The 14,478-nt window shown below is 44.7% G+C and overlaps 1 protein-coding gene across 1 annotated transcript; it reads left to right on the plus strand.

The window, feature by feature from the left end:
- Positions 1-10,187: 10,187 nt before the first annotated feature.
- LOC123077414 (BTB/POZ domain and ankyrin repeat-containing protein NPR1) lies at positions 10,188-14,242 on the plus strand. The gene is made up of 4 exons (XM_044499687.1): positions 10,188-10,862; positions 12,218-12,965; positions 13,145-13,339; positions 13,749-14,242. The coding sequence occupies exons 1-4, from the start codon at positions 10,317-10,319 to the stop codon at positions 14,000-14,002; spliced, it is 1,743 nt and encodes a 580-aa protein (XP_044355622.1). The 5' UTR covers positions 10,188-10,316; the 3' UTR covers positions 14,003-14,242.
- The last annotated feature ends 236 nt before the right edge of the window (positions 14,243-14,478 follow it).

Below are 14,478 nucleotides of genomic sequence, written 5' to 3' on the forward strand. Positions count from 1 at the left end.
GTCGTTTCTAAAAGTTTGGGGATGCGATGCTTATGTCCAGAAACTTCAACCTGAAAAGCTCGAACCCAAGTCGGAAAAATGCGTCTTCATAGGATACCCTAAGGAAACTATTGGGTATACCTTCTACCTCAGATCCGAAGGCATGATCTTTGTTGCCAAGAACGGGTCCTTTCTGGAGAAAGAGTTTCTCTCGAAAGAATTGAGTGGGAGGAAAGTGGAACTTGATGAGGTGATAGTCACCCCTTTCGAACCGGAAAGTAGCGCAGCGCGGGAAGGTGTTCCTGTGGTGCCTACACCGACTGGGGAGGAAGTTAATGATGATTATCATGAAGCTTCGGATCAAGTTACTGCTGAACTTCGTAGGTCCACAAGGACACGTTCCGCACCAGAGTGGTACGGCAACCCTGTCCTGGAAATCATGTTGTTAGACAACGGTGAACCTTCGAACTATGAAGAAGCGATGGCGGGCCCGGATTCCGAGAAATGGCTAGAAGCCATGAAATCCGAGATAGGATCCATGTATGAAAACGAAGTATGGACTTTGACTGACTTGCCCGATGATCGGCGAGCCATAGAAAACAAATGGATCTTTAAGAAGAAGACGGACGCGGATGGTAATGTTACCATCTATAAGGCTCGACTTGTCGCTAAGGGTTATAGACAAGTTCAAGGGGTTGACTACGATGAGACTTTCTCACCCGTAGCGAAGCTGAAGTCCGTCCGAATCATGTTAGCAATTGCCGCATACTATGATTATGAGATATGGCAGATGGACGTCAAAACGGCATTCCTTAACGGCTTTCTTAAGGAAGAATTGTATATGATGCAGCCGGAAGGTTTTGTCGATCCTAAGAATGCTAACAAGGTATGCAAGCTCCAGCGCTCCATCTATGGACTGGTGCAAGCATCTCGGAGTTGGAACATTCGTTTTGATGAGATGATCAAAGCGTTTGGGTTTACACAGACTTATGGAGAAGCCTGTGTTTACAAGAAAGTGAGTGGGAGCTCTGTAGCATTTCTCTTATTATATGTGGATGACATACTATTGATGGGAAATGATATAGAATTCTTGGAAAGTATAAAGGCCTATTTGAATAAGTGTTTTTCAATGAAGGACCTTGGAGAAGCTGCTTATATATTAGGCATCAAGATCTATAGAGATAGGTCAAGACGCCTCATTGGTCTTTCACAGAGTACGTACCTTGACAAGATATTGAAGAAGTTCAATATGGATCAGTCCAAGAAGGGGTTCTTGCCTGTATTGCAAGGTGTGCAATTGAGCACGGCTCAATGCCCGACCACGGCAGAAGATAGAGAAAAGATGAGTGTCATCCCCTATGCCTCGGCCATAGGGTCTATTATGTATGCCATGCTGTGTACCAAACCTGATGTAAACCTTGCCGTAAGTTTGGTAGGAAGGTACCAAAGTAATCCCGGCATGGAACACTGGACAGCGGTCAAGAATATCCTGAAGTACCTGAAGAGGACTAAGGATATGTTTCTCGTTTATGGAGGTGACGAAGAGCTCGTCGTAAAGGGTTACGTCGACGCTAGCTTCGACACAGATCTGGATGACTCGAAGTCACAAACCGGATACGTGTATATTTTGAATGGAGGAGCAGTAAGCTGGTGCAGTTGCAAGCAAAGCGTCGTGGCGGGATCTACATGTGAAGCGGAGTACATGGCAGCCTCAGAGGCAGCGCAAGAAGCAATCTGGATGAAGGAGTTCATTACCGACCTAGGGGTGATTCCCAATGCGTCGGGCCCGATGACTCTCTTTTGTGACAACACTGGAGCTATTGCCCTTGCCAAGGAGCCCAGGTCTCACAGGAAGACCAGGCATATCAAGCGTCGCTTCAACTCCATTCGTGAAAGTGTTCAAAATGGAGACATAGATATTTGTAAAGTCCGTACGGACCTGAATGTAGCAGATCCGTTGACTAAACCTCTCCCTAGAGCAAAACATGATCAACACCAGAACGCTATGGGTGTTCGATTCATCACAATGTAACTAGATTATTGACTGTAGTGCAAGTGGGAGACTGTTGGAAATATGCCCTAGAGGCAATAATAAATGGTTATTATTATATTTCTTTGTTCATGATAATTGTCTATTGTTCATGCTATAATTGTGTTATCCGGAAATCGTAATACATGTGTGAATACATAGACCACAACGTGTCCCTAGTAAGCCTCTAGTTGACTAGCTCGTTGATCAACAGATAGTCATGGTTTCCTGACTATGGACATTGGATGTCATTGATAACGGGATCACATCATTAGGAGAATGATGTGATGGACAAGACCCAATCCTAAGCATAGCACAAAAGATCGTGTAGTTCGTTTGCTAGAGCTTTTCCAATGTCAAGTATCATTTCCTTAGACCATGAGATCGTGCAACTCCCGGATACCGTAGGAGTGCTTTGGGTGTACCAAACGTCACAACATAACTGGGTGACTATAAAGGTGCACTACGGGTATCTCTGAAAGTGTCTGTTGGGTTGGCACGAATCGAGACTGGGATTTGTCACTCCGTATGACGGAGAGGTATCTCTGGGCCCACTCGGTAATGCATCATCATAATGAGCTCAATGTGACTAAGGAGTTAGCCACGGGATCATGCATTACGGTACGAGTAAAGTGACTTGCCGGTAACGAGATTGAACAAGGTATTGGGATACCGACGATCGAATCTCGGGCAAGTAACATACCGATTGACAAAGGGAATTGTATACGGGATTGATTGAATCCTCGACATCGTGGTTCATCCGATGAGATCATCGTGGAACATGTGGGAGCCAACATGGGTATCCAGATCCCGCTGTTGGTTATTGACCGGAGAGGCGTCTCGGTCATGTCTGCATGTCTCCCGAACCCGTAGGGTCTACACACTTAAGGTTCGGTGACGCTAGGGTTGTAGAGATATTAGTATGTGGAAACCCAAAAGTTGTTCGGAGTCCCGGATGAGATCCCGGACGTCACGAGGAGTTCCGGAATGGTCCGGAGGTGAAGAATTATATATAGGAAGTCCAGTTTCGGCCACCGGGAAAGTTTCGGGGGTTATCGGTATTGTACCGGGACCACCGGAAGGGTCCCGGGGGTCCACCGGGTGGGGCCACCTATCCCGGAGGGCCCCATGGGCTGAAGTGGGAAGGGAACCAGCCCTTAGTGGGCCGGGGCGCCCCCCATGGGCCTCCCCCTGCGCCTAGGGTTGGAAACCCTGGGGGTGGGGGGCGCCCCACTTGACTTGGGGGGGAAGTTTCCCCCCTGGCCGCCGCCCCCCTTGTAGATGGGTTCCAGGGCCGGCGCCCCCCCTCCAGGGGGCCTATATATAGGGGGGAGGAGGGCTTCTGTACCCTAGCCCTTGGCGCCTCCCTCTCCCCCTGCAACACCTCTCCCTCCCGCTTGCGCTTGGCGAAGCCCTGCCGGGATCCCGCTACTTCCACCACCACGCCGTCGTGCTGCTGGATCTCCATCAACCTCTCCTTCCCCCTTTCTGGATCAAGAAGGAGGAGGCGTCGCTGCTCCGTACGTGTGTTGAACGCGGAGGTGCCGTCCGTTCGGCACTCGGTCATCGGTGATTTGGATCACGGCGAGTACGACTCCATCAACCCCATTCATTAGAACGCTTCCGCTCGCGATCTACAAGGGTATGTAGATGCACTCCTTTCCCCTCGTTGCTAGTATACTCCATAGATGGATCTTGGTGATGCGTAGGATTTTTTTTAAATTCTGCTACGATCCCCAACAGTGACTTCAATATAATTTGGAGGAGAGATGAAAATAACAATGACAATTTTGATGGTCGTTGGGCTATGATGTTTAATATGATTATCGAGATTCTTAATTTGAGAGAAATTGAGCTCACCGATCGACATTTTACATGGGCCAACTGATTGCCCACTCCGACTTATGAGAAGTTGGATAGGGTACTTGCTAGTGTGGATTGGGAACAAAAATATCCTTTGGTGTCGGTTCATGCGATGCAGAGAGCGATCTCAGACCATACACCACTGCTCGTAGACTCGGGGGAGACTGCGCACGTTGCGAACAAGAATGCTTTCTCTTTCGAACTTAGTTAGTTCGAGAAAGAAAACTTCTTGGAGATCATCACACGCAAATGGGCAACTCCAGTTAGTGGAAGCACTAGTCTTGAGAGATGGCAAAATAAGACCAGACATTTGAGACAGTTTTTGCGAGGTTGGGCCAGAAACGAGAGTGGGCTCTATAAACAAGAAAAAGAGCGACTTACTCGTTTGATTGAAGCTTTAGATTTAAAAGCTGAAAGTAACCTACTTACGGTTAACCAGCAAAGCTCCAAGTCCCAAGCTGAGCAAGGCTTACGAGCTCTTCTTAGAGAAGAGGAGCTCAAGTGGGCACTGCGTGCTAAAGTGCTTAAGGTTGTCCAAGGGGATGACAATACACAATTTTTCCATATGATTGCGAATGGCAAACATAGGAAGAAGAAAATCATTCAGCTTAAACAAGACGAGGGGACAATTATGGGGCATGAGAACCTGAAAGCTTATATCTCTAATTACTATAAACAACTGTTTGGGCATCCGGAAGCAAGTACGGTGGCCCTAGACGAATCTGTAATTGGAGATATTCCTCAGCTCCAGGTAGAAGAGAATGATATTTTAGCTGCACCGTTTACTGAGAAGGAGGTTCTGGAGGCAATCTCACAAATGAAACCGTATAAAGCACTAGGACCAGATGGGTTGCCAACTGAATTTTATAAGAAATGTTGGCATATTATTAAGGATGATCTTATGCCTATGTTTCATGATTTCTTTAACGGGCCTTTAGAGTTGTTTCATCTTAACTTTGGCATGATTACGTTATTGCCAAAGAAAGAAGAGGCAGTTCAGATTGAACAATTCAGGCTAATATGTCTTCTTAACGTGAGTTTCAAAATCTTCACAAAGGTGGGTACCAATAGATTAACTCAGATCGCTCATTCAGTGGTACAACCGAGCCAAACAACGTTCATGCCAGGGCGACATATACTTGAAGGGGTGGTCGTTTTGCATGAAACACTACATGAAATTCATTCGAAGAAGCCAGATGGGGTTATCTTCAAAGTAGATTTCGAGAAGGCGTATGATAAAGTTAAGTGGCCTTTCCTCTAGCAGGCAATGCGCATGAAAGGATTTATGAAGGCCTGGCGGAATCAAGTGGGTTCTCAAGTCCAGAAGGGCAGTGTCGAAATGAAGGTTAACGATGATATCTGTCATTATTTCCAGATACACAAGGGTTTGAGACAAGGAGATTCCATGTCTCCTCTCTTGTTTAATATAGTGGCCGATATGTTGGCCATTCTTATTGGAAGGGCCAAGTAGCATGGTCAAGTGGAGGGGTTAGTTCCTCATCTGGTTGAGGGAGGAGTATCCATCCTACAATATGCTGACGACACTATCCTATTTATGGAACATGACATTGCTAATGCGCATAATATGAAACTTATCTTACGTCTCTTCGAACAATTGTCAGGTTTAAAGCTAAACTTTCACAAGAGTGAGTTGTTCTGCTTTGGGAAGGCCAAAGACGAACAAGACACGTATAGACAATTGTTTGGATGTGAATTGGGTTCTTTACCATTTAGTTATTTGGGCATACCGATTCACCACCGTAAGTTATCCAATAAAGAATGGAAATGTATCGAAGATCAAATAGAAAAAAGCTTAGCTGCTGGAAGGGCAAGCTTATGTCTTATGGAGGTCGGCTAGTGCTGATAAACTCGGTACTGACTAGTATGCCGATGTTCCTACTATCGTTCTTCGAAATTCCGAAAGGGGTACGGAAACGACTCGATTTCTTCAGATCTCGGTTCTTCTGGCAGTCTGATGAGGCCAAGAGGAAATACCGTCTCGCGCGATGGGATATCCTTTGCCGACCAAAAGACCAAGGTGGTCTCGGTATTGAGAACTTAGAAATCAAGAACAAGTGCCTTATGAGCAAATGGCTCTACAGGTTAGAGACAGAGCCGGAGGGCATGTGGGCACAGATTTTGCGTAATAAGTATCTACAGTCGAAAACACTCGTTCAAGTTGCCTTGAGACCAATCGACTCGCCATTCTGTAAAGGGCTTATGAGAACGAAGGACCTATTCTTTCGTAGGGTCAAATTCCTGGTTGGCAATGGGATGTCAACAAGATTTTGGGAGGATACGTGGTTAGGAGAGACGCCCCTGGCCGTACAATATACCGTCCTGTATAACATTGTGCAACGTAAGGAGGATTATGTAGGCACAGTTCTACATACTATTCCCTTAAATATTCAGTTCAGACGAGCGCTAGTTGGTGAGCGATGGACTGCATGGATGCACTTGGTTCGGAGATTGATAGATGTTCAACTCTCCGACCAACCGGATCCGACGCAATGGAAATTAGCTAATAATGGGATATTTACGGTAAAATCTTTCTATATGGATTTGATTAATTCTGGCCCAGTCTCGAGATCGTTGCATATTTGGAAGATTAAGGTTCCTTTGCGCATTAAAATCTTTATGTGGTTTGTCCACAAACAAGTAATTCTTACCAAGGACAACTTAATCAAGAGGCAATGGGTAGGTAGTCTACGATGTTGTTTTTGTGATCATGATGAAACAATACAACATTTATTTCGTGAATGCCCACTCGCCAAATTGCTTTGGAGAACGATTCATATAGCCTTCAACATTAATCCTCTAGTTGATATTGTGTCGTTGTTTAAAATGTGGTTAACTAGGGTTGACATACTACTGCGGCTCGTATTCGGATTGGAATATGTGCGCTTCTATGGGCTATATGGAATTGTAGGAATGATTTGATATTTAACAGACAACACAATTTAACTTTCTTGCAGGTTATCTTCAGAGCTACTGCATGGGTCCGTATGTGGTCCTTACTCACTCCTATGGAATCCAGGGAGCCTTTGGTTACTGGATGTAACCAGTGGGAGATGGTAGCATGGGCTATATTCAACCGGTTCGGATGGCGGTCGCATAACAAGATAGGAGTCTAGGGAGCTTATCCTTCATATTGCCATTCCGGTTGTGATTGTCAGCTTGAACTTTTATTTTTCTTTCGCTCCACTTGCGAGCTATAATACTGTGACGACTTTGTGCTACTTTGCGAACTTTTAATAAGATGGTTGCATGCATCATTATGATGCAGAGGCTGGGGGCACGCCTCCATTTCAAAAAAAAGTGGAGATCAATTATTTAGGTCATGCATGGTGGCATGATGAGGTGGCATAGTTGCGTGTTGAGAGAACTGAAGTTGGATGGGGCTCAAGGAAATTAATAAAAAAAATTAAATTATTTTTTCTAATGAAAAACATCTCAAGTCAAAATGTCAAATTGATATTTGGTATTCTTTTTTCTCATTTCCATAAAGGTATCTCCTATAAGTCTTGTAGTGTTGTAGAGTTTCCAACATAAGCTTTAGTATTTACGAATAGACAGCACACCCGCCAGTACTGTCATGCATGGTGGCATAATGAGGTGGCATAGTCACGTGTTGAGAGAATCGGAGTTAGAGGGGTTCAAGGAATTTATAAATAAATTAAATTATTTTTTCTAATGAGAAACATCTCAATTCAAAATGACAGATTAATATCCGGTATTTTTTTCTCATTTCCATAAAGGTGTCTCCAAAAAGTCTTGTAGTATTGTAGGGTTTTCAAAAAAAGTAGTATTTACGAATAGACAACGCACCCGCCAATACTTGTACGCACGTATTGCCTTCTTCAATTCATATTTTCACTCGTTAATCAATCCTATTGATCAATGTCTACCGTCAGTACCAGTCAATTTTCCATACCACATGAACAAGACGACATGTTCATGACATGAGTTTGTCTAAGATTTATGACGTGGATAATTTACGTGACCAGTTATGATGTGGCAGACATGCATGACATGGTGAGGTGGGCACGTGCATGTTGTAAGAATTAAAGGTCGTGCATGTGATGCATGGCTGAAAAATAGCGCAAGTGGATCCTGACAATGCACACTTGGTGAGGTGAAGGGCTGCATGTTGAGAGATTTTCTTGAGGTGGTGATAAACTTTTTAAGAATATATAGGATAGGATGTGGACACAATCCTTAGGAATCTAGTGCATATTCCTAGGAAACGAATGTTCAACATAGGAAAAAATATCCCATGACAAAAAAGTTATATGAATCCTCTAAACTGAATAAGCCCTTAGAGACAACCTTTCTCCACCCTAGCTTATTCCCTGACAATCACCTATCCATTCCCTATCCTCATCATCCCCGCCTTGACTCCCACTCTAAGCCTCACTCTGCTGACGCGATGAACTCCATTCCACTTTTCCTCATGCCGCCGACTCTTTCACATCCCATTGTTTCTATTCTCATTCCACCCTCTTTATTCTTCCTATTCCTGAAAAATTGCCCTAAGGGATATAATCGTCCATCGACACATCGCATGATCAAGATAAAATCACCCAACAATAAACGGTGAATGGTATCCTAGTGGACTTCTCGGTTGCCTCGTGGGCCTGAAAACATGTCGAGAAAGTTCAATACTTGTTTCGGCAAATTTCGTCCATGTTTCGATGGTGTTTAACATAATTTGTTGAAATCCACATAAAGTCAGGTAGCTTAGTACATATGGTTTTGACCGAATAAGCGCCTCACGCAAATACAACATGCTACCAGGACAACTGCCACCGCTGGTTCCCCTTGGCTCTAGGTGCCTTCCGACGCCAGCGAGGTGGGGGAACCCCAGTTTGGGTTGTATGTAGTGTTTGGTCACCCTAACATTAGTTAGGGTTAAGTTCGAGTGTCTCGCTGGCGGTGGTGAGATGTTGTTGTGATCGGCGATGAGGAATAATTATCCCTTTCCTATCCTCATTCAGGCAATGTTGTTTGGCATCGGCGGGGAGCGTGTGGAGTTTCATTCAGGGCCAAGTATTAGGCCTCGTTATGGTCTTCGCTTTGTCTAGGTGATCAGCAGCGCCCTGCGGAGGGGATGATGTTGTGTCGTTTATTTTTTTCTTCGGTTCCTTCTTTGCACATTGAAGCTCAACCAGATGGGACTGCATCAGGGAACTTGCGAGGTTTGTGTCCTCTACCTCTGTCTCGAAGGAATTGGGATTATCTTTTGTCCCTTCTCATCGTCGACTTCTTCGGAACAACGATCTATCTTGACTATGACCATCGATGTCTTCTGGTCTACATTGATGGCTTTTCAGCCACTGCTTCTTCAAGCTCCTGAGTCTCAACAAAACTACTGTGTCGAGAAGAAGGCGACAATGAGCTTTTCTAAAATGCAGTGGTGAAGCTACACAAAAATAATTGGGTGGGCCAAAGCAGGCCAAGCAGAAGGAAACTTGTTTTCCCTCTCTCAAAAGCCCAGTTTTATCTATATCTACTCCTATAAAAGAATTAGTTGGTGATGTGGTGTGTCTGTCATCCATCATTTCTGACCATTAAATCTGCATCTAACGATTGTGACGTAAGTTGTGGCCTTTTGCAACAATAGCCCACTTTCTGCTCCAATTTGCAGAAAACCCTTTAGTATCTTGAAACCAACCACATCCCTCCCTCACCTCATCAAAATAGCCCGAGGAATATATTTTGTGTGAAACATAATATATATTTTAGTGATATATGTATTTCAAAACTGAAGTGTTTTCTTTCAAGTTTATGAATAAGTATTATTCTACTTTGGATCCGTTGCCATCGCATGGGCACATTGCTAGTATTCTTCAATGTTTAGGCCATCGGATGGGTGGGTCATATGCCTCATGGCCTTGTTATAGCTCCGCGAGTGCTATAATGCAGAAGGAAGATGGTGATATTTTCTTCAAGGACTTTCGTTTAATTTCTTACTCCCTTCGTCCAGAATTACTTGTCGGAGAAATGGATCATGTAGAAATATTTTTCATTTTTATTTATTTTTGCGACAAGTAATTTCGGACGGGGCTGGTTTTGTTGTATGCCCTCCGGCCTTTTTGAAGAAAAAATATATTTTGTGAAAGAAAACAGCGCAGCGAAATACGGGTGGCTCCTGGCCGTACCCGACGGCGACAAATACGCCGGTCAACGGCCTGATCGATTTGCATCAGGCCAATTTGCAAGATTGCCATGAATCCCCCGTTTAATTTATTCAATTTATAATCTAGTAGTAGTACAAAAATGGTCTGGCTCTTCGCTTTGATATTAAACCTCCCTTCTGGCGAGCTGCGCGGGTCGCTCCCCCCTCCCTCCCTCGCTCGCTTCGACTTCCTCGCGCCTTCGCGTCCACCAACTGGCCGCCCTCCCGACTCCCGAGCCGCACGTGGCCGCCGCAACAGCAGCGCCAATGGAGGCCCCGAGCAGCCACGTCACTGCCTCCTTCTCCGACTGCGACGACAGCGTCTCCATGGGGGACGCGGCGCCGGACGCGGACGTGGAGGCGCTCCGCCGCCTCTCCGACAACCTCGCCGCCGCCTTCCGCTCGCCGGACGACTTCGCCTTCCTCGCCGACGCGCTCGTCGCCGTGCCGGGCGCGCCCGACCTGCGCGTGCACCGCTGCGTGCTGTCCGCGCGGAGCCCCTTCCTGCGCGCCCTCTTCAAGCGCCGCGCCGCCGCCGCCGCCGCTACCGGTTCGTCCGGCGGCGCCGAGGGCAACCGGGTGGAGCTCCGGGAGCTTCTCGGCGAGGAGGTGGAGGTCGGGTACGAGGCGCTGGAGCTGGTGCTCGACTACCTGTACAGCGGCCGCGTCCGCGACCTCCCCAAGTCGGCGTGCGCCTGCGTCGACGTCGACGGATGCGCCCACGTCGGCTGCCACCCCGCCGTCTCCTTCATGGCGCAGGTCCTCTTCGCCGCATCCACCTTCCAGGTCGGCGAGCTCGCCAGCCTCTTCCAGGTCCGCCTCCCCCCTCCCCTTCTCCACCATGATGCTTTCTTGGTTTCAGACATTTATGGTGCTTGCTGGGAATACATATTTGCGCGCACGTTCTTGTGCTCAGACAGCAAGGTTTAATGCTGTCTTTTCTTTCTACACGCGAGGACGTTTGCTGTATGCGGAAAAATGGGCTTAGATCCCCTTACTATTTCTGCTAAATTTAATCAATTTCAGTACTTCTGAAAAATAGCGTTAAACATTGGTGAGTACTGGTACGTTTTGTCGGTAGCAATGAGGAGCTTGTGCTTATCATGTGGTGATCTTGAAATTGGTGAAGTTGCCAATGAAAATTATACAATTGGGAACTTGAGGTGCTGTGCCATTTTGATGGTATCTCAAGGATTCTTATTCTGATTTTTTTTTGGTAATTCTTCATTGCTCAAAGAATTAGTGGTGTCGATATGGGTACATGCGCCTACTTATATTTTTCATCAATGAAATGCAGTTCTTATGAAACTGTACAAATCTAGGTTGCATTAATGCACGTTTGGTACATATACAATACAAAGGAAAGCATGTACAGCACCTTTCCCCCAGACACAATAGGAAAGCATGTGCACCACCTTTCCTCAGACAATTCACAACACCGGGAGTCTGCCACAATATTATATCGTCTGTTTTTCTCACTTAATAAAGTTTCGGGTGTCAGTGTGTAAAGCACCTAATATTCCTAATGTTCATAAACATATGTGCTCCACAACTCCTTAATTTTCATTAGGATCATCTATTAATGTTATTCTGAGCAGGAGTATTTCGATATTGAATGCCCTTTTTAAGTAACCAGTCATCAATCCATGGGTCTGCGCATGATATAAATGTTTAGATGGAGGCTCATTGTAAAAGATTTTATAACCAATTTGCATTCTATAATCTACTTGCGAGTTATTTGAAACTCATATAATTACTTTTGATAGGCTACTTAAATTTATGCATCTCCGATGCAGAGGCTGGGGGTAAGGAAAGCTTCCGTTTTCTATTTTTTGAAATACTTGTTGACAGGGCTGTAATCAAGTTGGATTAATCAATGTATGTGTATGCATTCTTAAAGTAGTATCAGATTTGACTGTTTATGTGTCTATATTCTTATCCAACCATGTGGCTGTGTTGAGACTTCAGTTTATTTAATTTATTTTTTAGCTTTTCCTTCTTAGCTTTCATATTGGGATTTTTGTTTTCATAATTCTGACTTCATTGCAGATGAGTTGCGTGTATATCATTTGATGATAACGCCTGTTGGCTTGCTACTTGTAACAGTTTTCTGTCGCTGTATTGACAAGCCAGTACTTACCCATGGTATGCCATTCTTTTCCATGCAGCGGCATCTCCTTGATTTCCTTGATAAAGTTGAAGTGGATAACCTTCCATTGGTCTTATCTGTTGCAAACTTATGCAACAAATCTTGCGTCAAACTGTTCGAGAGATGCCTGGAGATGGTAGTCCAGTCAGATCTTGACATGATTACTCTAGAGAAAGCATTGCCTCAAGATGTTATCAAGCAAATTACTGATTCACGGATAACTCTTGGATTAGCTTCACCCGAAGACAATGGCTTTCCTAACAAACACGTAAGAAGGATACTCAGAGCACTTGATTCTGATGATGTGGAGCTTGTCAGGATGCTGCTCACAGAAGGGCAGACAAACCTTGATGATGCATTTGCATTGCACTATGCTGTAGAACACTGTGACTCAAAAATTACAACAGAACTTCTGGACATCGCACTTGCGGATGTTAATCTCAGAAACCCAAGAGGTTATACTGTTCTTCACATCGCCGCTAAGCGGAGAGATCCTAAAATCGTTGTCTCCCTTTTAACCAAAGGTGCCCGGCCTTCGGATTTAACATTTGATGGAAGAAAAGCAGTTCAAATCTCAAAGAGACTCACAAAACATGGGGATTATTTTGGGAATACTGAAGAAGGAAAACCGTCTCCCAATGATAAATTATGCATTGAGATATTGGAGCAAGCTGAAAGAAGGGATCCACAATTTGGAGAAGCATCGGTTTCTCTTGCATTGGCTGGTGACTGTCTTCGTGGGATGTTACTGTACCTTGAAAACCGAGGTAATATTCATCTACATATGGTGTAGTGTTCAAAATTAGTTGTTTGGTAAGGTTTACAGTTGGTGGTGTTTTGCATGTGAAGTGAAGTGAAGCTCTCCATGGGCAATTAGCAATGTGTTAACCTTTTTTTTATTCTATTGGAAGTTGTTTTTTCACACAATTATTTTCATGCTTTGTAGTTGCTTTGGCAAGGATAATGTTTCCAATTGAGGCAAGAGTAGCAATGGACATTGCTCAAGTGGATGGTACTTTGGAATTTACCCTTGGTTATGGTACAAATCCACCTCTGGAGATAACAACCGTTGATCTAAATGATACTTCTTTCAAAATGAAGGAGGAACACTTAGCTCGGATGAGAGCCCTCTCCAAAACAGGTGAGGCACAGCTTGCATTTCTGTCTTTCGGGTGTTCTGTTTTTAGCTTTCTAGATTTTTGTTCCTGCCTTCTCCTTTTTGTGTTAGTTTGCTTGTAAGACCCGTTCCATGTTAGCGATTTCTTCTGGTACAAATGACGCAGACTTGGGGTTGTGTTCAAGAAAGAATAAAATCTCAATAAGATTACTGGTGTAGATAAGGTTGAAATCCCAGATTTTATCCCCTCCTGTTAAGAACTGAAGAGTGAACCCAAATATGTACACTTGACTAATAATCATACAAAATGCTAATCGGTGGTTGAATTGCTAATGATTACTCTCACATGTGTGTGCGCACACATTCAGCTATAAGATGATATTTTACCAAGTTTATGAATCTGGACTAACTGTAATCTGAATGTTTATACCAGTGGAACTCGGCAAACGTTTCTTCCCGCGCTGTTCAAATGTGCTGGACAAGATCATGGACGATGAACCTGAGCTGGCTTCGCTCGGAACAGATGCATGCTCCGAGAGGAAGAGGAGGTTTCACGACCTGCAAGATACGCTTCTGAAGGCGTTCAGCGAGGACAAGGAGGAGTTTAACAGAACGACAACCCTTTCATCTTCGTCATCGTCGACGTCCACTGTAGCAAGGAACTTGGCAGGTCGAACTAGGAGATGAGCACCCTGGCCAATTCTTGCCATATTGATAGCTGATTCTTTTTCTGTCTGAAACTGCTCGCCAGATCTTTCTTTTCTATTTAGCGAGTACTAGTACTGTAGCATCATCGTCAGATATGATGAAGCTGTTGGCTTTGGCCCCTGGAAATCGCTTAGTAATGCTCTTTTTTGCTTGTATAGTAACAGTTGTCCATACAGTATTTTGTTGATGAAGCAAATGGATCCATGTAGTAGCAGCTCTTGGCTTCTGACTTTGATTATTGGTGAGAAACAGTTGGTAGTTTCTGCTTTGCCTGATTGCTCTGCCTGACTGAATACTAGCATTGCCCCTGTAGTTTATCTCTGAAGCATCTACCGCTGAAAAGGGCTATGTTTTTACCTTTTGACAGTCGCCATTTTGCTGCGCCTTCTGTCCTACCAGTAGTATTGCCGGAGTGAATATTATCTAGTTGGACTGAACTACCGAGGCAGAGCAAA

Source organism: Triticum aestivum, chromosome 3D (genome assembly GCF_018294505.1).
Source record: "Triticum aestivum cultivar Chinese Spring chromosome 3D, IWGSC CS RefSeq v2.1, whole genome shotgun sequence".
Taxonomy (NCBI): domain Eukaryota; kingdom Viridiplantae; phylum Streptophyta; class Magnoliopsida; order Poales; family Poaceae; genus Triticum; species Triticum aestivum.